Source organism: Numenius arquata, chromosome 7 (assembly GCF_964106895.1).
Source record: "Numenius arquata chromosome 7, bNumArq3.hap1.1, whole genome shotgun sequence".
Taxonomy (NCBI): Eukaryota; Metazoa; Chordata; class Aves; order Charadriiformes; family Scolopacidae; genus Numenius; species Numenius arquata.
The window spans coordinates 29,154,264-29,176,334 of record NC_133582.1 but is presented as its reverse complement, the minus strand read 5'-3'; the positions used below and the strand labels follow the sequence as shown (position 1 = coordinate 29,176,334).

At 44.0% G+C, this 22,071-nt stretch overlaps 1 protein-coding gene across 3 annotated transcripts in view; it reads right to left on the bottom strand.

Moving 5' to 3' along the window:
* The window catches only part of MACROD2 (mono-ADP ribosylhydrolase 2), an 896,489-nt gene that overhangs the window by 4,791 nt on the left and 869,627 nt on the right, over window positions 1–22,071 (bottom strand). For all 3 annotated transcript variants that reach the window (XM_074150306.1, XM_074150308.1, XM_074150307.1), the window contains one exon: window positions 5,339–5,422. In XM_074150306.1, coding sequence (XP_074006407.1) covers window positions 5,339–5,422 — 84 coding nt within the window. The remainder of the gene's footprint in view (window positions 1–5,338; window positions 5,423–22,071) is intronic.

Sequence of the window (22,071 nt, the reverse complement as noted above, 5' to 3'; positions counted from 1 at the left end):
ACCGCATTTAGCGATGTTGTGTTCTTTACCCACATTTGCATAGCAAAGACAGGATGCTTAATAAAAAAATCATTAAGGGAAGGCTGCTGCACAGTGACGACAGCAGCCTTTCTCTACCTTATTATGCCGGCCAGTTTCACTGGCTGGGTTTTCTGAAAATACCATAAAGCTCCAGTCATGATCTACAGAGATCTTCAGCAAAAATAAAGCTTGATTTGAAACCCAAGGTTAGGCTCTGTCAGCATCTCAGATGAGTACACCTCCTTTGCCTGTCTTTTGGTTTTTTTTTTTTTTTCCTTTACAAGCAGTTGACCGCCATCTGTCATGCTGATAGCATGTCACATAGAGGAGGGGCAAGCTGCAAACCGTCGGGGAATGCTTTAGGGGCAGCATGGAAGCATGGGGGAGCTCCTGCCAGCAGGGAATTGAGAGGAATCACCGAGCCCCACTGTTTTGCAGTGGAAATGGCAGCCAGGCAGCCTGCATCAGCAGTGAGAAAAGCATCCGCCGTGCACACCACGGTGAGGAGGGGGCTCACAAGCGCTAAGGCACCGGCAGGTCTCATTATCAGCTTTTTCCCACATGCTTGTATTTAAGCTCGGCTCTTTGAGTTCACCCTGGTGGGGACAGGAAGATATACCTGAATGATGAGCTTCTGCAGACCACGGGGTGAACCCCAACAACAGATGTCCCTAGGAGGCCACCTACACGATCCTCTATATTTAACCAGAAGATAACATGGCAGCAAAGCACCTACCGCAAGAGCAGATGGAAGAACCGCCACCGGGTATGGTGGGGATGTGACTCACAGCCCTGGCTGCCTCCCAGCATGAACCAGTGTCAGAACAACGCTGTTAGCCCCGGGCGCGCTACATCCCATTGCATCGCAAGTCAAAACTGGCCTTCTCCCCACTAAACAATGTTTTTAGAGGCATTAAACTGCTAACTTCGATTACTGGTATCTATGCACCTACAATAGCCAGCACCTCAGCGAAGCATGTGAAGTTCAAGGAAGGTGTGCACCTCCTAAATTCAGTTTTACCTGCTCCCCCTCCTGCAGCTTCATGCGGTGCTTTTTATGCCAGAAACGGACATTTCCGTGCAAGGGAAATGGATGTTTCTCCACATCCTCCCTGTGTGTTTTCCCTTAAATTTTGGCCTGTTGGGGAGGACCCATCTGCACCCTTTCTCTCAATCTGTGAGCTGCTCAGCAGCTCTCAAATCATCATCAGGAAAGGATTTCCCCCCAAAAGCAAGCAAGTTCCCTACAGGAGGAGAAGAAATAACCCAGCAGGCAATTCACATCTGTCAAAGCACCACAGTTGCTGCGGACCCAGTGGACGTGCGTCAGCAGCAAGGCATCCTGCCTCTCCCCTGCAAGAAAGCTACGTGCTTAAAGGTCAGCTAGCCAGAAGTCACAGTGTAGCATCTAAGTCGAGAAGACAGGTAAATGGGAGACTGGAAAACCAAGTTCAGAGTCATCTGTGAGAGGGCGAGGGCACTTCCCCACCCCAGGATATTATGCTGTAGGCCTGGACGGCAGACAAAACTGTCTTGATATAAATAGGAGCTCGATCAGACTCTTCAAACATAAGCTCTTTCTTCAGCCGCTTCCTAAACAGTGTTTCCCCCCTGCATTTACATAACTTGCCTATAGCACGTTCAGCTATAACTCCAGACTGCCCAGAAAGAAAACCATGTATTTTAAATTCTACCCGCTGTGTGATTATGAAACACGTGCACCCATTTACTTGGTAGTTACTTGTTTCTTGGATATTACAACAACACCATCAAAAGCACGAGGGTGTTAGCTGTTGAGATCTTGCCTTTATGTTGCTTTGGGTGAATCACATGAAGGTCAGGTTATAAAGTTCAACAAGGACAAGTGTAAGATTTTGCGCCTGGGAAAACATAATCCAGGAGTGTGGCACAGGCTGGGATCCACCTGGCTGGGAGCAGCTCTGTGGAAAGGGACCTGGGGGTCCTGGTGGACAAGCAGCTCGAGGTGAGTGAACAGTGTGCTGCTGTGGCAAAGAAAGTCAACAGGATGATGGGTTGCATCAAGAAGGACATCACCAGCAGAGATAAAGAAGTCATTGTCCCACTCTAGTCAGCACTTATCAGGCCACACCTGGAACACTGTGGTCGGTTTTGCTCCCCACTATGCAAAAAAGATCCAGACAAGGATGAAAAGAGTCCAGAGAAGGGCCACCAAGATGATCAAAGGACTAGGAAGCCTGTTGTATGAGAGACTGAGAGAACAGAATTTGTTCATCTTTGAGAAAAGAAGGCTTAGGGGAGACCTTATCACCACGTTCCAGTATCTAAAGGGTGGCTACAAAGAAGATGGAGACTCCCTTTTTACAAGGAGTCGCATGGGAAAGAGGAGGGGTAATGGGTACAAGTTACTCCTGGGGAGATTCTGATTGGACACAAGAGGAAAATTTTTTTCACAATGAGAACAATCAGCCATTGGAATAATCTCCCCAGGGAAGTGGTGGGTTCCCCAACATTGGACACTTTTAAGGTTCAGCTGGACAGCTCATTTAGACTGTGCTTTTGCCAAGAAAGGTCGGACCAGATGCTCCTCAAGGTCCCTTCCAACCTGCCATTCTATATGACTGCGGTTACTGATCATCCATCAGCTTGCACAAGCTTATAAAAAAGAAAGAAAGTGAAATTTCAGGTTTGACACTGCCTTCATTTTTTTCTTTTCTCTTATTGTGTCAGCAGGTAAGGATGCAGCTTTCCACAGGCTTGAAATAAAAAAGGCGAATGAGTAACCCCATTATGAAAGAAGTGAAGAGTCTGATCCGCCTAATACCAGCTGGAAACTAACATCTACCTCAGTAATCTTTAAAGCTTTGGTGGCATAAAAAAAAAAAAAAAAAAGAAAGAGGAAAAATAAGAAGAACACAAAGACTGCCGGCAGGGAAACACTGTCTAGGAAACCAATCACCAAAGGTGGGTTTTGTCATCATTAAAAAATACTAATCAGCAAATCTGTCCTGGGTACGAAAAATGTAATATCCAGGGGTCTTCGCTCTGGCTGATGGAGATTGCCAGCAGCAATCTGTATCTCTGTATACACAGCCCTATTCACGCTTATGCACGCACCCTCTGACAGCTTTCCTGATGGAGAATCACGCCCAGCTTTCAAATAATAGTAATTTCTGAAATATATCACTATTACAGCCCTGCCCACTAGATGAACCAATATCGAGATCCACCTAAGCTGTCTAAACTCTCTGCATTTCTAAAGCACTTTTCACTGTGATATGGTACATGAAATTAAAACACAAGAGCTGGGCTGCCAAGGGGTACCCGGTGATATATGCTTGTGCTTTCAGCTGTGAAGTGATGAGCTCTCCTGGGGTGGAAGAAAGGGGACCAGAGAAAAAAATAGGCGATTTACATAAAAATTACTGTCAAAGGGAACCTTTTTTACTTTTTTTTTTTTTTTAAATCTCAACTAGTACCCAGTACAAAGAAAAATTTTAGGGCTTTTTTTTTTTTTTTCCCAGCAAAACTTAACCCTTCAGATAAAACAAAGCATAAGGAGCTTGATCCTTCCACTGTTCTCATTTTTTTAAAGACATAATGTATGTCCACAAGAAAAACCACCAATATGATCCCAGTAGCAACTTAAGTTGTAGAGAAATGAAGACCTCCCTGGACAGCAGAGTAAGTTTCTGCAGCCTTAGCAAACACTCTTTTCCTGTCCTTGCAGGATGGTTCACAGAAAAGGAAGTTACACGATGAGTTATATGTAAAAGACCTTACAAGATAAGCAAGATTTGAAACTTATCATGATTGTCATTTCAGAAGCTGTCAGCTGATCCAGCTGTGCTGCGCTGTGGCACACATTCAAGAGCTACACAATGACTCTTCTTTCTAGCCAGAAATCCCTTAAGATATTATTTTAGTAAATTTGTTTTTGCTAAGCAGCCCCGGCCATTACAGGGATCTGAAATTCAAATATTTTCATGTGACTACAAGTTTTTACTTGGTTTGTTTGGGGAAAGAGGAAAGAAGGCTGGATTGTCGTTATTCTGCACGCTTATTAGTAAGAGCATAACCTCTAGTATTTTTTAAAAAAAGAAAATCCATTATGCACATCTTCTTTTCCTGTGCTTGCAAAAACTTCCCTATGGGTCAGTATCTACATCAGTCACCAGTTCAAATGCTGCAGCATGATCTGACATCAGCGAAAGGAAATCGGCATTATAGTCTTTGTGTAACTAATATAAAAAAGAATAGAATTACTTTGAGATGTAAAGAAGTACGCCTTGAATTTATACTATATCAATGCTGAAGAGGTTAAAGGACGAATCAAAAAAAAAAAAAAAAAAAAAAAAAAATCGGTCTTTGCTACAGACAGGGGTCCACCTACAATAATAAAATAATTCCAAAAGCACTGCTCTTTTGAGCAGTAAAGAGGGCCTTTTGGGTAGAACCCGAGAAAGCCCCTTATGTAGCTCTGTTAAGCTGTAAGAGCTTATCTAGGGCACAATAAAGGGTTTGCCTCACCAAAACCAAAGCACCGGGACCCTGATTCCATCCAGTATTTCTTTACACACAGGAAGAGCCTAGAAAGCCTTTTTTCTCCTTTTGTTTACAGTATGTTAGGCACTGCAGAGCTGGTGCAGCCAGCTCCTGGTACTTGGCCCTTGCCGGGACTTTGCCAGACAACAGCTGGGTCATCTGCTCACCGAGGTCAATAACAAAAGAATTTCATTTACAAGTCAGGAGATCTGGGTTGACAATGTCCACAAACCTGACCGCAACTGCTGTTGGGTCACCAAATCGTGACAGTTTTATCAATAGTAAATGTTTTAGGGAGAGAATGTCTACCTGCTATCAGACTGAGCGACACAGAGACTCAGAAAGAGAAGGAGGAAGAGAAATCAGCTCTGAGCTAGAAGGCGGCCAACATAAGAGTTCAGAGTGCTTATACAGCCAATCCTTGCCCCGTGACAGTTGGGCACTAGCACAAAATTTTTCAAAATACTCTCTTCTGACTCCCGTGTGAGACCACACACATCTTGGCCAATTCAACATCCAGACCAAAATTACAGTAAGCCTAAAATATTGTTTATTTAAAAGGCAAGCTGATCGAACATACTGATTGAATACATAAACCCAGTCAACTAGAAAAGCAGGGCGATGGCACTGACAGGGGATTCCACCAGACTTCCAAAACAGTAAACTCTCAAGAAGACTCAATTGAAGAGATTCTAAATAGAACTCCTATTTCTGGTGGGAAGTGTACAAACAAACCCCAGAAAGGCATGCTACGTATCCGCTTCAGAACAATAGACATATTAGAACAACATACCATCCTTATTTGAAACGTCTGCTGCTTTACATGCGAGGTCAACTTCCATAGGCTCCACAGAAGTTTCCTCTTTCCCCTGCATCCCTACAAGAGAAGCCAAAGAAGGAGAAAAATCAATACTTACATTACCCGATTAACATATAAGTCTCAGACTCTGTATGCCTGGTGTTTTTCTTTTTCTTTTGGCACGCTCTTACCTTTATAGACTCTGCTGCTGTATAGTGGCAGCCATTAGAGAAAAAGGTAGAGGATATAGGGGGAGAAACACGGTTTGAAAAGAATTGCTTGAATATTTGTAGCAATCGACACTCTTTTCTAACTGGGATTGTTAAAACCACATCATGGTGTGTGCTTCTGCCTCCCTGCCATTCTTTTCTCATCATTTTTGAAGAATCCCTTCTGCTCATAAAATGCAATATATGATGGGGACTTAACTGCACTTATAATATAAAGTTTCTCTAGCTAGCAGAATAAAAATAGATACAGTGAGAGTTCAAATATACTGGGTAGTCAGACACAAACTAGAATTTGAACTTAGGAAAATGTATTTTATCGCTGTAACTCAACATTCAACATATCTCCTCTGCCTCAGGCTTATCTGGAAGCTTAGATTCAATCTCCTAACAATATCTGAAATGGGGTAAAAAAGAGGTTCTGCTGTTTCGTACACAGTTCTAATATTCTGCTATTTAGAGTGCTGAGAAGCCAATTTTTAGTTAATTTCCATCACGCTACTTCTCTACTTTTGTGGCTGCTATAAAGCCTGTTGCACATATCCTGTGGTTGAACTACAGGATGTCAAGCTATTGGTTGCTAAGCGATCCAGACATTTGGGTGGTTATTATGAGACAGCAAAGTGTAGCGAGGACCGAGACATCTCAGAAATGGTTTACTCAAAGCTGAAGTCATTTACCTCTTCAGCAACAGAGATTAAACGCTCACAGTCCCACAAATACCTCCTTCCCCTTTCTGTGGAAGTCTGGAGTGTTGTTTTTTTAAAGCACTTCAGCGCACTACAGTTATTTTGTCCATAAACATGTACCTACCACTCAAGTTTTCAGCCAGTTTTCTTTCTAATCATATCTGCAAGCCAGTACAGCGTCATGGAGATTTTAGTCTCCTCGGTGCTTGCTCTGATGGCAATGCTATTCTCACAGGCAACTGCCAGTGCACTATGGTGCTACCAAGCAGTGAAATGCTAAAAGAAGGATCTAGTAAATACAGAAACCAACAAAAAATAGCAACCAGAAAGCTCAATTAGCCATTTTAGTGAGTGTGGGGAAAAGTGCAATGGATGCCTTTATAGTGATGGAGACATTGCCCATCATTTTGATAGCTCTTACTTCTACTGCAGAAATCCTTCAGTGCTTTGTCATATCACCAGCTCCCCCTCTTCCACACTGGTGTAAATCATCTCCCCATACAAACAATCGAAATGCCTGTAAACATCTGTGATGGTGAACTCCGTGTGTCAGCGAATGCCCGAGATGGCCCCTTTGTGGGCGCATCAAATCCCTGACGCTTCTCCGGGGAATTCAAGACAGCGAATGTGGTTTCCTCCTGAGGTTTCTCACGCACCAACAAGCCCAAGCTTTCCCAGCGCTCGTCCATGGCTCTTTTTCACTCACACAAAGGATAAACTCAGGTCAATCCACTGCAGAAGCGCACACGTATGCCAGGAGCTTGTCAAGTACGAGGCTGAGAAGGTACATTCAAAATCACTGCCTGGCTTCCTCTAACAAAATCAATATGAAATTTGGGTGACTATGAAAGCGCTAATTAATCAAGCAAGATACACTGATATTTGGGTTGTGCTACATTGCTATTAGCTGGAGGAAGCAGCTCTATAAAAAGCAAAGTTTTGGAACACCAACCCTCGTCCCACAAGTGCCGCCAGCAGCGGACGCAGCCTTCCCCACCAAGACGCTTGGATATCTGATGTAGGGATTCGGGATCCCTGCTAAATACCAATGCACTCCGACCAGCAGCTGGTGCCTCCAAGTCCAACTTTGCCTCTTCTAAAAGACTATTAACCAAATAAAGCAGATACGATATGAGGGATTACACCTTGGCTCCCAGTTTCTCTAACCTACTCGCTCCACTGTTGTCAGCTCCCAAAGGCACCCGTGTGAGGTTCCCAGGTCCTGTCCCAAGATCTCCCAGGAATTAGCCAGAACGCCTGGCTTCACCATGCTGCCAAAAGGTTTCTCGCCTTCCATTTCAGCAATCTCTCCTGCAGCTGACAGGCGCAAAGGAGTATTGGCACAGCACTAGGTGAAGACAGAGCCTAATTAAAGACAGGGCATCTGGGGCGTATACATGCTTATGAGCAAGTGCACATGTGTGCACATGTGCTAATTAGGGCTGCCGTCGCAGGGACGAAAGCAGAAGGCATCGGGGGCTCTCGATACCAAAAGCTACAGGTTCACCTCTCAGGGTGGGCAGCCCGAGAGCAGCAAATATGCAAAATTACTTTTCGAGAGGTTTAGGGCTGTAAAGATTGTCAGAAGAGCACTAATGTGTGTTCCGTATTTTCACCTTCTTTCCAAGTCAGAACGGCTGATTCCCCATCGTTCTAGAAGGGAATTATGGCTGTATTGAGGGCTTTTTTATAGTGTATGTTGATTGTTGGATATTTTCAGCAAGAAAATGATAGTGGGAAACAATGTTCAGGGACAAACAAGGCAGAAGATATTTTAAACCTTAACAAAGCCAAGCACCACCACAAACCTTGGGAGGAGGCTTGCACATTAAATTGTCCGATTTTGGGGAAGACTTTCAAACTCAGTTAATATAAATCTTCATTTCTTCCCTCGCTATTATTGTGGGGGGGGGCAGGAGCACTCACTATACTGCTAAGCACGTGGAAAGAGTATTATCCAGAAAGCTTCTTCCCTGCCATGCAGTAAAACCAAGTGCCACACAGAAATGAGCCCATTTCACATAAACAGCAGAACCCAATCAATACCAGAACCGCCTTGACAACCAATTTATTCCAGAGGCCTCCCTTCACCCCCTTGTTGTGATTGCTTCATGTTAGAGCACAAACAAGTGAGGTATTTCGGCTCTCCGAGCAGGAGCCCAGAGTTACCGAAGGGAGGGAGCCTGGGAGATACCACTTTCAATTTCAATTACCATTTCCAATTGCGCTCCTGACAGAGCTCGTTAGCCTGAACCCTTTGCAGGCTGGTTACACAACCAGCCTGCCACTAAGTGACAACAGGCTTCTGGCGTGAGCAAGGATTGGCTCCCAGCCTTTTGAAACGCAGAAGACAAATAGATACCAGGAAGACAGAAAACTTTGTGCTGTTATTTCATCTTTTTTTTTTTTTTCTTCTCCTTTTGTCACAGATTGTCTCACAATTTGTCAATAGTTCCACGTAGTTACAGCTAAGTACATTGCTCTTTCTCTAGAGAAATGCAGTTCCAGATTCACGTACGATTCACAAGATTAACATGAAGATGTGGTGGCTGTTGGTACATTAGCATCAATTTAAAAAGTGCCTGAATAAGGAGGCCAGACATCTATTCTCCACACTTCTGACAAATCCTAGTAAGTAAGAAGCGTAACCTTCCTCCTCCTCCCTCTGCACGAGGTTTACATCTATTTCAAATTATAAAAGCCGGCAACTATACTTAGAAGCAGTAATGCAGAGCAATCCATAAAACTCATTTTTACCTGATCATCAGCAAGGCTTTGCTGTGTACTGAAGAGCACCTTTGTAATCAGGAGAGAGAGGCAGGCTCCTCTCCCAGGTAATTCAAAGCAAAATCCCAATGTAGTCTCCCTAGAATCAATGAATCATTCCTGGAAGGCGCCTGAGCTGGGTTTCTGCTCTGAGCTGCCCACCTTAAGGGAGTTTATTTCTCTTTAATGACTCTTGAGGGAGCCTGGGAGACCGGGTTCTCTCGCCAGAGCCCAGCTTTTGAGACAGGCCTTGGCAGGGTCCTCGCACCAGGGGTGGGTTAGGGATTGTCAGCTGGGCCCTCCATCAGGAATCTGTATTTCAGCTGTTAGTTCCTAGCTTGTTACAAGGTCCTAGACTAGCTTTAAGACAAACAGAAAATCAGATTTCATGCGTAGGACTAGCTTTAAGACAAACAGAAAATCAGATTTCATGCGTAGGACTAGCTTTAAGACAAACAGAAAAACAGATTTCATGCATACATGACTTCTGTCAGTGCAATCGGGCAACACCAAGGTAACTTAAATCTTAAAAAAGTTCACAATTTTAGAGGTCTTGCAACAGGAAATCCTGGCCCGAGGATCATTCTGAACATTTGAGGAATAATACAACAGTCCAAGACAACTACTTCTACTTTTACAGGCAAAATGGCAAGGTTATTAGTCTTGAAACGTTGTCTGCCCAGCGATTTTGGGTGTTGCCATAGGAATTCCAGTAAAATGCTATTCTGGCCATAGCCAATTTGCAAAATTAATTCGTCATAAATTATTTGTAGAGCAGTTGCTTCTACTCCTGCTATATAATTTGAAAAAATCACCTCTGACGTTATACAATGTGAAAACTACATTGCAGATATTCCGAATGATCCAGGTTTTTCTGATTCATACCCACTGAATAAAATTTATTATTTTGAGTTTAGCGGTAAATATGCTTCCCCTAATTGGAAGACTGTGAGAGATGGAGGCTCATTAAAAATCAAAATTTCTCTGGTTAAAATTTGAAGGCACCATTTTTCATCTGCAGCAACAAAAAAGACAGACAAAGCTCTTCTGACCCAGAGCTGCGTTGTCTTATCTGTCAAAACCACTTTTTCTTGCTCTGCAAATAGCCAGCGCTGTTTTTGCCTTCTTCCCAGTCATTTCACTGTAGCTCTTTGCTAATGTGACTGTCAAGCCTTCATGTACTTTGTTTACCGCTGTATTTTAGTAGCATTATTAATGCTGCTTCTCTTAGGAACAGAAGCTGTCCGTGATACAAGGGCTCAGTTTGACTCCCGTTCGACACCTCCACCTGGGATGACTGACCCCTTTAACCAGACCAGATTCTCCCATGTAAAAGATTTATGCTGTCTTCTTGCACGGCTCTACATGCAAAACACCCAACCTGCTGCTCTCAGGGCTCTAAAACAAGGGCAGCAAAGGGGGTCTGTCTCTACTTTGTTATGTTCAAATCGATGGGCAGTTCTCCCCCTTGCTGTCATGACACACGGGTTGAGGACAACAGCGCTGAGTTTGCAGAAATGGCACTGCTGCACAGGTGCCTCTCGCTATTCAGTGTGGCTTCATTAACAACAAGCGTCTCCATCTGTTAAATCAGGAATATTCTACCTCAATCAAACCCCACCCCACCCCCCTCAGCAATTAGTCACCAGAAATTAAAAGAAAACTCAAGGATGCAGATTTCAGGGGAGAGCGTGCTGGCCGGGACAGTAGCTTTGCCAGGCTTTTGAAGGCACTGAGCATCATTTCTCAAAGCCACGCGTGGGCTGTCAGGATTCACGTTGCAGGCCCTTCATCATTAAATGCAGTGTTTACCCTCCCTTTTGGCATTTTGGCTTTGTCTCCCAGAGTAACCCAGTGCAATGAAGCTCCCGATCCCGCCAGTGCGGCGTGCGTGGCCTCAGCTCTCTGTGTTTGTGCATGCAGCTGTACCTAAAAGCATCGCACTGCTTCCACCCACTGTTATTTCCAGCTCAAGCTGAACCACAATTTTTTTTTTTTTAACGCGATTTAAAAGTGTCTAAGATCCGCTTATCCCTATCCCCTTCCAGCCCTTTATTAAACATACTGTTAGTAAATCTCATTATGCCTCCTTTTCCCTAAAGGTGGGAAGGGGAGTGCAGTGAGGATTGTCTCTCAGCAATGTGGTCCATGAGACCGATACAAATTGGGTGTCTCTAAAATCGCTAATGCCCATCAGGAGCTCTTTGTCTCTTTTGTCTCTCTATAACAACAGGATAAACCTGCACGCAGCAGGCTCTTGATGAAGGGAATATCATCTTAAGGAAAGCCCTTTTTGATTTTTTTCATTCTGAAAAAGCCTTAGCTGTGTCAGAGGCCATGTTGCTGTTTTCCAGACGCTCTTTCTATGAAACCTCTCATCAGAGAAGGAGCCTGCAGCGGGGAATTGCTGAAGTGGAGCACCCAGAAGCTTTCATCGCATTCCTCAATCGCTGGCTGTTAACACAACTAAAACATTGCCTGATTGTATTCAAACTCATAGACCACCTGTCCCAAAGGGCTTCCAAAGCCCTTGTGCTCCATTTTCCTGCCTACAAAGAAGGCAGATAGCACACTTGGCGGTATTACAGAAGTGAAAGGTTTCTGAATGAATAGAAATGGCATGACTATTTACCTTTCTTTCCCGTTCTGTCATTTTCCCCTGCCACCTTCACCTGTTTATGAAAACTCGTAAGTGAATTGGTTCAGTTCCTGATCCTAAAAAGCTGTGTAGGCGTGAGGCATTACAGCACTGGAGGACCCTTTTGTGTAATCCACAGGAAGTCTCTGGGTCTCCTAAGGCTCCGCTTTCACCAGGGGGAACGACGTTGGGCATTCAGACATGGTTTCCTGAGTTCGCGGCCATGGGAGCAAGCCTGCTGAATGACCGCCGGCTGCTGGAATGATACCTGCACCTCTACTCCCATCACAACGTTTTTTTCTCCGCACACTCACCACGCTCATCACCACGTACTTCCTCTGCCGCCACCTGTCCTCGTACGGCAGGTTTAATTCCTCTTTGCACCACTAATCTGGGGTGAGTACTCAGTCCCTAATTTTGAAGAACCAAACCAGGAGCCCAATAGCTTTAATAGGCCTTGCTTTCCCCTCCATCACAAACAATTTAATGGCTCGTGCTGCCGCTGGATTTTCCAGCAGCATATCCTATGCCCTGTTCCATTTCAATCTTGCATTTGCTGTATTTTCTGAGCATTTCAAATGATCTCAAGGCAACTGCAGCAAAGCAATAGGCTATGAAAGCAAAGAGCTCCTGGATCTCCTAAGTAGGCCAGATTTGTCATAACACCACACTATTTATTTTAGAAAATGGAAAGGAACTTTCCATTCCCCTCCAAAGGAGCTGCTCCAAACAGAAGAGAGAGCGTGCCAGTCCTCAGCCCTGAGCAGCTGCATGAGAACTAGGTGGGTGCTGGGAGAAAACAGGAACAGCACTTATTAAAGAAATCATAACGAAAGGGTGGGGAGGGAGAGGGTAAGAACTCTCTGAGAGGACGCAAACAGCAAATTGCCCAAGAACCGGGAGTTAGAAAAGTTCCTTCCAGACAAGTACCCTCATCTTTTACAAAGTCCCCGCTCCCTGGCTACAGGACAAGGAGGTGAAAACGCACGCCATCTGCACAGGACAAAAGGAGACTTTGCCCGAGTTCCTGATAAGGTACAGGCAGGGCTGCTCACCCTTATGGCTGCAACCACTTACTTCTAGGGTCACTGCTTCTGAAAGAGATTACTGCTGAGTCAAAGGAGTCCTGGAAAATATTCTGTTCAATTCATTTTCAAGGCGACTACTGTCAGGTATATGAAGAATGAGCTTCAAAGTAGCAAGGAACAGCAGCAGAAGGGTAAATAAGGAGGGTATATGGACCTACCTGAAAGGCAGTATCAATATACAGTGTGGGTGAATAACTCTTCCCTGTTACTTACTCAGAGACCCCAACCTAAAATTTGCAGCTTACAATAAAAAGGATTATTCGCAACAAGGAGAGGCACATGAAGTTCCACAAAGTTCTGCTAATGGATGTGAACTTACAGGTACAGTGTCATTTTCAGAGATACAACAGCCAGCATGAAGAATAAAAAATTATAAAAAGCCCCCAAACACCAAAACCCAAACCTCAATAAAATCTTGGCTAACCAGAGGTAGAGGATACAACAGACCCAGTGGAAAGGTCTTGCTCTTTTTGGCAAGAGTACTTGAATTTCTAAAGGCTCATCACCTCCTGACCAAGCACTGCGTTTTAATTTTTAGAAACCTGTTAGTTTCCTAAAACCAAGCTGAACATAATATGAAACTCATTTGCTTGAAAAGAAGAGGTAATTGGCAGTACTCAATAACAAAGACCTTATAGATGATACTTACCATATCTTTTTCCATTACTAAGACACATGTTCAATAATGATCATTTTTCAAAACCAATTAAAGAAATGCACCTTTTTTTTTTTTAACTGAGCTCTGCTCTGACTCCTTTAAAGCCAAAATTTTAGTCAGCTTTAACTATATGGTGATAAACACAAAGCTGTTATAAATGACTGATTTTGCTACTGAGCTCCTCACCTATTACAGTTCTCAGGGCTGTTGTTTCGACCTGGATGGTGACTCATCAAAATATAACATATTTAAATAAAACACAGACAGAGGCACACGTGGGTTTCAAGGTCAGTAAGCAACAAATGGCTGGGAGTTGTTTTGCCTCTGTAAAGAAGAGAACAGCTGAGTGATGGATGGCGGTGGTGCATGGGTTACCCAAGGCAATGCTCTCCATTCTGCTTGGGAAGCGCCATACGCCCCATGGAGAGAAGCTATTGCTGAAATATGGAGATTCGTGCAGCTTTCACTGTCAGAGGATGTCATTAATGCTGATTGCTGCCCCCATTTCTCTGGCAAAAGCCTGGCATCCTCTGCTACAGCAGTGAATGAGCCAATGCCAGCCAGCCTCAAAGGAACAGGAGGGAAAGCAAACATATTGCAAATGCTATATTATCTCAGAATCACAGAATCACATGGGGTTGGAAGTGACCTCAGGAGATCATCTAGTCCAACCCTCTCTGCCAAAGCAGGTCCACCTAGAGCAGGTTGCACAGGAACTTGTCCAGGCGGGTTTTGAATGTCTCCAGAGAAAGAGACTCCACCACCTCCCTGGGCAGCCTGTTCCAGTGCTCTGCCACCCTCAAAGTGAAGAAGTTCCTCCTCATGTTTAGGTGGAACTTCTTACATTCAAGTTTGTGCCCATTTCCTCTTGTCCTGTCACTGGGCACCACTGAAAAAAGACCGGCCCCGTCCTCTTGACACCCTCCCTTTAAGTATTTATGAGCATTGATCAGATTCCCCCTCAGCCTTCTCTTCTCTAGACTAAAAAGACACAAGTCCCTCAGCCTTTCTTCATAAGAGAGATGCTCCAGGCCCCTAATCATCTTTGTAGCCCTCTGCTGTACCATCTCCTAAGCGCCGATGCCATTTTTAATTTCTACTGATAACTGGATGAATATAAGAGCAAAATTTTACAGCAATGGCATGGAGTATGACGTTTCCCCAGGAAGTAAGAGAACTACATCAGAGCAAGGAGCAGTCTAACCTCCATCTGCCCTATGCCAGCAGGCAACAACCACATCCTCCTCTGAACAGAGCACATAGAAATGAGCCATGAGAGGACCACAATCCCCAAATCACAGCGCTGCCAGAGGGAATCGCATGCTGCCTACTGCCAAACAGAGACAAACCTAAAAGAACAACCCAGCTACTACTGCAGGCATTTCAGCTCCCTGGTGGCAATCACACTCTCCACACATTTCAGCGGCATGTCTTAAAAGTCAGCTTTTACCGCTGACATTTTGGGGAGCGAGGGAGGTGTGGAGCCAGATGGCGATAGCGCAGCTGGTGTTTAACACCTGAGATACCCACCCTTCCTCCCAACGCTCACCTCCTCCCACAAAGCCAGGAGCATTTCCCAAACACTGAAAAGCACAACGGAAGAGATGTCTCCTGTGGGTTGTTTTAGAAAAAATTCATCCACCAGCCTGGGTGTTATCATCTGCACCTTAGGAGTGTATCGCCATATGATGATCGGCTTGGCCAGTATTTCCTGGCAAGGCTAGAGACTAGATTTAGATTACCAAATCAGTGAGGTTTATTTGCTATATTTTTTTTGGAGAAAATGTTAAGGCCAAACCCAAAATTTACAGTGTGGGGTAGAAAAATATTGCCCAAAACAGAGCTTCCAGAAAAGCAATGTTGCAGGCCAGGAAAAAGCCAGTGTCAGTACTGGCAGTCATACGCTTGCTTCTCTTCCTTGCGGAGAGCCATTATGCAGTGTTTTCTATAATTCTAAATGTTCTTTCTGGCTCACAATGGGAAAAAACACTAACATGCATCACAGGGTGTGAGATAAAATGTGCGGCGCTATTGTTGCCTTTGATTTGTCTTCCTTTTATATCAGCTCTCAGTAAGAATTACACAAAGACAGAGCTAAGATTTTTCTCCTCAACTTTTTCACATTTCATCCTTTGTTTGGTTCATAAATTCTAGGGTCTAACTAGGATGTTACATCAGAGACAAGAATTTACATTTAGATAACATAATGCAAAGAATACTAATAACCATAATCCTCCCTCCCCCACTGAACAGCTCCAGAGTTCTTCCCAACTGACCTCAGCTTTGTAAAACAGGGATCTGGCTTATTTGCTTTAAGCTGAACATTTCTTTATTTCTCCTAATGTAACCTAATGTTGCAGGGGTTTTTGGTTGGTTTTCCTTCTTTGCCTCCCCGCCTTTTTTCTTGATTTTAGTGAGTCTCGCCCCCTGTGTTGCCCCTGACTTAGGCTCTAGCTGTGGAGATGGCTCCAGTTTGCACTCCGGGGAAAAGACCCTGAGCATGGTGGGGGCATGTGATAACTCCAAGAGGAAGGCCGCTCTATTTCTTGCGAGTTACCTAAAAACATAGGTAGCTGACACCCCCAAGAATAGCCTTCTGATTGCAGGACACCTAAGAGAGACAGCTTTACTTCTTCAGGACCCTACACAAAGACTCACTAGTTGTGGGCAAGCAAAAAGCCAGCAGCATGCATTATAGCCCCAGTAAATGGCTCTGGAGAAGTCCTCAGTCAGGTTCATCAACTCTATCACTACCAATGTTGACACTCAGGTCCAGTGATTTACCAGATTTACTGGTAAATGAATTTACCAGATTCATCTAGCTCAGTCCAGGTGGAGGGGGGGGAAGTACTAGGGGCTTTTTTGTCTCCCAAACAGCTTTATTCCTAACACCACTTCCCCTTGTATGAGCTCATACCCACTGTTTGAAGAGGTCCCTCCTGCTGCTACCAGTCACTCTGGCAACCTTATAAGCAGGAGAAGAAGGGGTCAGAAATTTGCTCTAGATTTCACACATATCAGAGACTTATTTGAAGCAAAAGAAGATAAATACAAATAGCAAGTTGGACCAAGGCTGGCTTATGACCAGACCATTGCCGTTACATGGGGTAAAAATTGGAGGAACCCCATATGGAAAGCATAAGTGCATTATTTCCTAAGCCATCTTGCCTACACTCCAAATTACTGAAGGTTCCTCAAAGTCCTTTATCTCTCAAAGCACCAAATAGAAAGTGAAGGCCAAAAATACAAACCACGTAACACACAGTCTGAAGAAAAGTCTTTAAGGAAAAAAAAAAGGGGGGGGGCACACAACTTCCAATTTTGTCTCAATATGTTTTTTATCAGAGAACGTGTTTTCAAAAAGACCAGGATTTTTTACTTTAGCACTGGAGACAGTATCCTTTCTCTCCATCAAATGCTCTTTTAATATAGAGGTTGTTTTGGATGCCAGCAGACATAGGTCAGTATTTTCAAAAATAGGTGACTAACATTAGGAACAATTTAAAACAGAGTTTAGATCCTGATTTTCAAAAGCTCCAAGTGCCCAGCAGCTCCAGCTGGCTTCAAATGGTCTCCCTTCCTAAGGTGTTTGGGATGTGCTCAGCATTTTTGAAAATCAGGCCACCTATTTGGGATCCTAAACAGGGACTAAAAATTCAATGCCAATTCTCAATGCTCCAGGGATGACACTACCTCTCTAACCCACGCTTAGAAAGCTCAGTGACATTATAAGTAACAACATGGCTTTTGCCTTCTTTTTCCCACAACAGAATTTACAGAACTGCTAAAAAAACCCTGTGTCTATCATGAAAACTGGCAGACTCTTGAGTCTAACAAGATAACTGTAATTTTCCTTGAAGCTATTGAGCAAGTCTATAACATCTCCCCAAATCCTCTTAATAATTGATGGCTAAGAAGGGTTCCTTACAATGAGGTGTCCTGAAGGTCAGCCAGAATACAGTGGCCAGTGCTGTGGGATACTCAGAAATGCCACATGCCACATCAAAGCACTGGAACCCAGGCTGGCATGCTGCAGTACTTCGCCCTTCTGGAATGCCATCTCCCTGCTACGTGGGAGGGTGCCAGAAAACGTAGAGGCTTATACTTGGGATCTTAGCACCAAAGTCAAGACCTCTACCAATTAAGCCAGAAGAGAATAATTGCATTAGCAGTTGACAGCAGCAGACTTTTGTTCTGCTGAAGGAGGATGACATGCACACATTAAAAGCATTTCCTCAAGCTAAACTCCTTCAGATTGCTGGATCTGGACCACATTTTATGATTTATTCATAATGAAGAGCTTCTTAGCTCATGAACTTGCAGATGCCCAAAGCCTTTTCGTAATACAGCTTTCAACTATCCCGGGCTTTAAAAAAAAAAATAGAAAGAAACTGATACAGTGGTTCCACCCTTGGGTCAGCCAGCAGCAACACGTCCCCTCTTTCCCTTGAGCACCCACAGCTGGAGGACTACACAGAGCTTTTGCCAGGGCATAGCACAAGGGTCAGAATTAGAGGCTACAGATGTGCGCCATGGTCCGGGTCTGCAAGAATTTGCACGCCAGTGCAAGGATTTCCACTGCCCACAGTCTCCACAAATGCCTTGGCATCTGTTACTTTCATGGGAACTACTGAAGCTTTCAAAAGAATGCAAAGATTGCTAATCCCCTGGTGCAAGTGACTTCAGCCTTGACAGACGTTTTGCCAGTCACAGATAAAACTGAAGGATTCAGCCATAAAGGATTAGGAGTGGTGTCATCTACAATTAAGTCACTGGCCTTGAACCATGTTTATGTTCAGCCCTGTCAATAGCAAATTTCACAATCTTAAAAGCAAGGTTTACTGAGTTTCTTTAAATATACATGTATCTTGATTTCCTGAGTAGGTTTAAAGGTCTAGGCAGTTCACGTTATATTGTTTTATAGTTTCCATTTTTTACTACACTTCAGTGCACTAAAAAGCATCAATCTGACAGCCTGAAGAGACTCAAACAACTTCTTTTCACAACTGTGCACAGGATGTTTCTTAGGTATGTAAGGAAAGAATGGAAATAAAATAAACAACTTGCATGGCTCTTTTTGCATAGAATCTATTTTAAATACTACAGACCCTAAGAGGGGAGGGCCTGTTACATAGAAAATATGTGGTCTTTGCCTAGAGAGTTTATAGTTCACAGCAAATGTAGATAAATATCTTGCCTACTTAGCTACCCTGTTATTCTGATACAAGCACCTAAAAGAGATCCCCACATGAGATGTGCTCTAAGTTTAAAGTCTGTGGTCTTTGTTATCACCTGTAGAGATAATTTGGGGTGGCGGGGGAGAAATAAACCTTGTGCCTTAATGGGTTGTTTCAGTTCACACCGAGTATCTGTGACGATGCCGAGCCCTGACTGAAAAATTTTAACGAGGCTCTTAAGCACAGAGTACCACTGAGCCTCAGCCTGATAAATCCTGCTGAAATTTGGGAGTATTGTGCAGAGCTAACTTGGACTTAAGCACTGTGCAGCACAAGTTCATGAGGAACTCGCACAACGGAGGCTAGCCTGCATTTACACAATAGCCAGAGGTTTTAGGTTTGTTTAAGGAATACCATCTTGCAAAAATGCAACAGCTGAATAACACAAAACCTTACCTAAGCCTCAAACGTAGCTCAAGCATGGGGAAGGAGGAAGAGAGGGAAAAGTCTCCACGTTGTGCCATGTCACGTGCCACCTTGCAGAGGTTTCGGCTGCTTTGCTTCCCACTATCAAAGCTTGGGAAAGCGTCTGTCTCGCTGGAGACTGGCCGGGCAGCCGGCAGCAGCCCCAACACCGCACCAAAGCCACCGCAGCTACTGCACCCCACAGGCAGCAGGTGGTCCTACTGCACAGGGAACCGACTGGAAAGGCACATGTGGAGCTGATCAAAATATTTCTAACAAAACCTTTTTCCTGAATCAAATTACCTTTTTTTTTTTTTCCCCTCCTTTAAGAGAACAGATATTTTTATGGGAAGTGTCATGTTTTCAGGAGCCGAGAAGCCCAAGATTTCCAGAGAAATGTTGCTGGCTCTTGCCAAAACTATAAACTGAAACTATCAGATTTCTGGTGTTTTTTTTTTCTTGTTAAGTAAAAAAATTCTCCAAAACGTAAAAGGAAATTAGTATTTTTTGATTTTGTAAAAAACTTTCACGGAGGTAGGAACAAGAGGGAAGTGCTTCTGACTAGCTAGCAGGAAGCACCGATCAGTGTGTGTACTGGGCATTCACGCAACAAGTATTTCTACCAAGGCTAAGAGAGCTAATGCTTCAACCAGCAAGAGCTGGAGGAAGCTTGCTGGTCACAGGTGAGATGTGTATAAGAGAGCAGTACAACTGTGTCGGAAATCCATGAAACGGATGCTCCAGGTAGGCCGATAAGCATGCAGAGCCATGGACTTCAGGCTGTGCACTCCTTGGGTAGAGACAACCATGTACGGCACCTCGCATATCATCAGGTCGAGTTTAGGGACTGTGTTGCATGGCTATATGGCAGTAATGATTAATGATGCTAGTAACAATACTAATGGTTAAAAAGATCCTGCTTATCCTTCTGCATGTGCCCTGCCAGCAAAATTCTTCACTTAAGTTTCATTTCCTTAATACCGTAGTAATTCATAACCCAAGAGACAAATTAATAGTGAATTAATAGTGTACCAATTATGATATAATAGAAAGTATAATGAAAATAGACCCAAATTAAAGCTCTCAAGTTCAGATTACCAACTCTTCACTCTCATTGCACATTTGCTATAGCAAGCTTAAGAGTTCAAATTCATTTTATTTCTTCCTCTCCTCAGGTTTACTAACTCTGAATTAATGCAGCTCCTTCCGCTGCCCAAACACGAAAGAACTCTGCAAATAGCTAAAAGAAATGATAAGAGCTCCAGGTGACATAGATCACGTACTGTACACAGAATTAATATCCCCAGAGTGAGCCCATGTAGCAGCGTTTTGTGACATTCATCATTAAAGTTCAGTCCTTGGAGTGCTACCATTGCGGCCATGCGCAGCCGGCTCTCCGCTGATAGAACGGAGCTTATAACCAAAGGCCATCCCTCCCGAGGGTAGCACAAAAGTGATTTGAATATCAGGCCTCAGGAAAGGTGGTTTTCTATCCTTAGCTGATTTTATTTCAAACAATCTTTCAAGGGGCTGCTAGTGGGCCAAGCAGTTTAAGTGTGTGATGGTTTATAGCAACAAAACTGTGAAGTTTCCGGAAACTAGAAACCAGAGAAATGTGGAAAAAGAGTTTCCTTCTTGCCAAAAAAAAAAATTCCTGGTGATATATAGTGTTGGATGAAAGACAAAGCATTTTGTAGAAACACGGAACTTACACAAACTTTGTCATGAAGGCTTTGGGGGCTGCTGGGTGGTAGCCTCTCTGGTGTCCTGGGCCACCCTGGATGAGCACAGCCAAGGCTGGACCAGCCTCTTGCCCCTTCCTCCATCTTCCCTACGGACCTATCATCCCAGCTCTGATTTACTCCCCATGTTGGGGGGACACAGCACCAGCAGCAGGGCTGCTCAGCGAGTAACTGGGGAAGCCCTGCTGCTCTGGGCAATGACTCCTCAGCAACTCCCTGCGGCCAGAGGATGAGGGAGATAGGAGTTGTGAAGGGTGCCTGGCGATGTGTACCTGCTGCAATTGGTCTCAAAGGCTTAGAGCTCACCCTTCCATTTCCAAAGCCTGCAGCGGGCTTAACTACTTCAAGCTATCTTCAGATGGAACAGGGATACAGCAAAGCACGGAGCAGCTTCAAGTGGTGCCATTTCGTTCTGCGTACGCATCCTTTGGGTCCCGGGCTTTTGCCCAGAGACTCTTCCGCCTCCCAGTCAATTAAGAGAAAGTGCAAAATCCCAGAGAAATGCCATTTCCTAGCAATTGTGATAACCAAAGCATATAACCAGCTACTTTAAAAACAGACTTTGAAATGCCACTGGCTTGCTTCGTTCTGAGCACATTCCCAGGGAGAATGTCAGGTCGCATAACTCATTTGTTATCTTTACACAGAGGAGCTCCGCTAAGCACCAGCCATCATAAAAATACTAACATTCCTTTTTGTGGAAAACAAATATAAAAAGAAAAACGCAACATCTCTCTTAAAAAAAAGCCAGTTAGCACTTCAAAGATTACCACATGGTCTGTAAATAGCAATGTCAATACACCGGGGAGCTGCACTCCTCTTTGTTTAACGACAGCCTGAGTTACTCAAATAGAGGTAGCAATGTTACAGGCCTTTGCTGTGACACAAAGCTACACTGTGCATTCATTCAGACACACTCTTCGCATTTTATTTCCCTTGATGGCTTAAAAAATACCAAGAATTTCAATAGCATAAGAACAGCATTTCAATCTAGCCTTATATAAAGCACAGCTCTCCTCTGGGCGGTGCGTGCCCATCAACACTTACTTTATATATATGAAGGGGTGGTGTCAGGGACAAAACTGCAGTAATTGAGGTCACATCCTCCATGTTGGTGAAGAAACCCCCTCCCACATTTGTCCGTCATCCATGGACTGTTTCATGTATTTACAGCTCGTTGTTTTAATTATATCTAAATATTTATCTCCAGAGTGGCTAAATTAGTAGGTATTTAATTCTAGTAGTGATACAAACACCTGATGGCTGGGTGCTCTCAT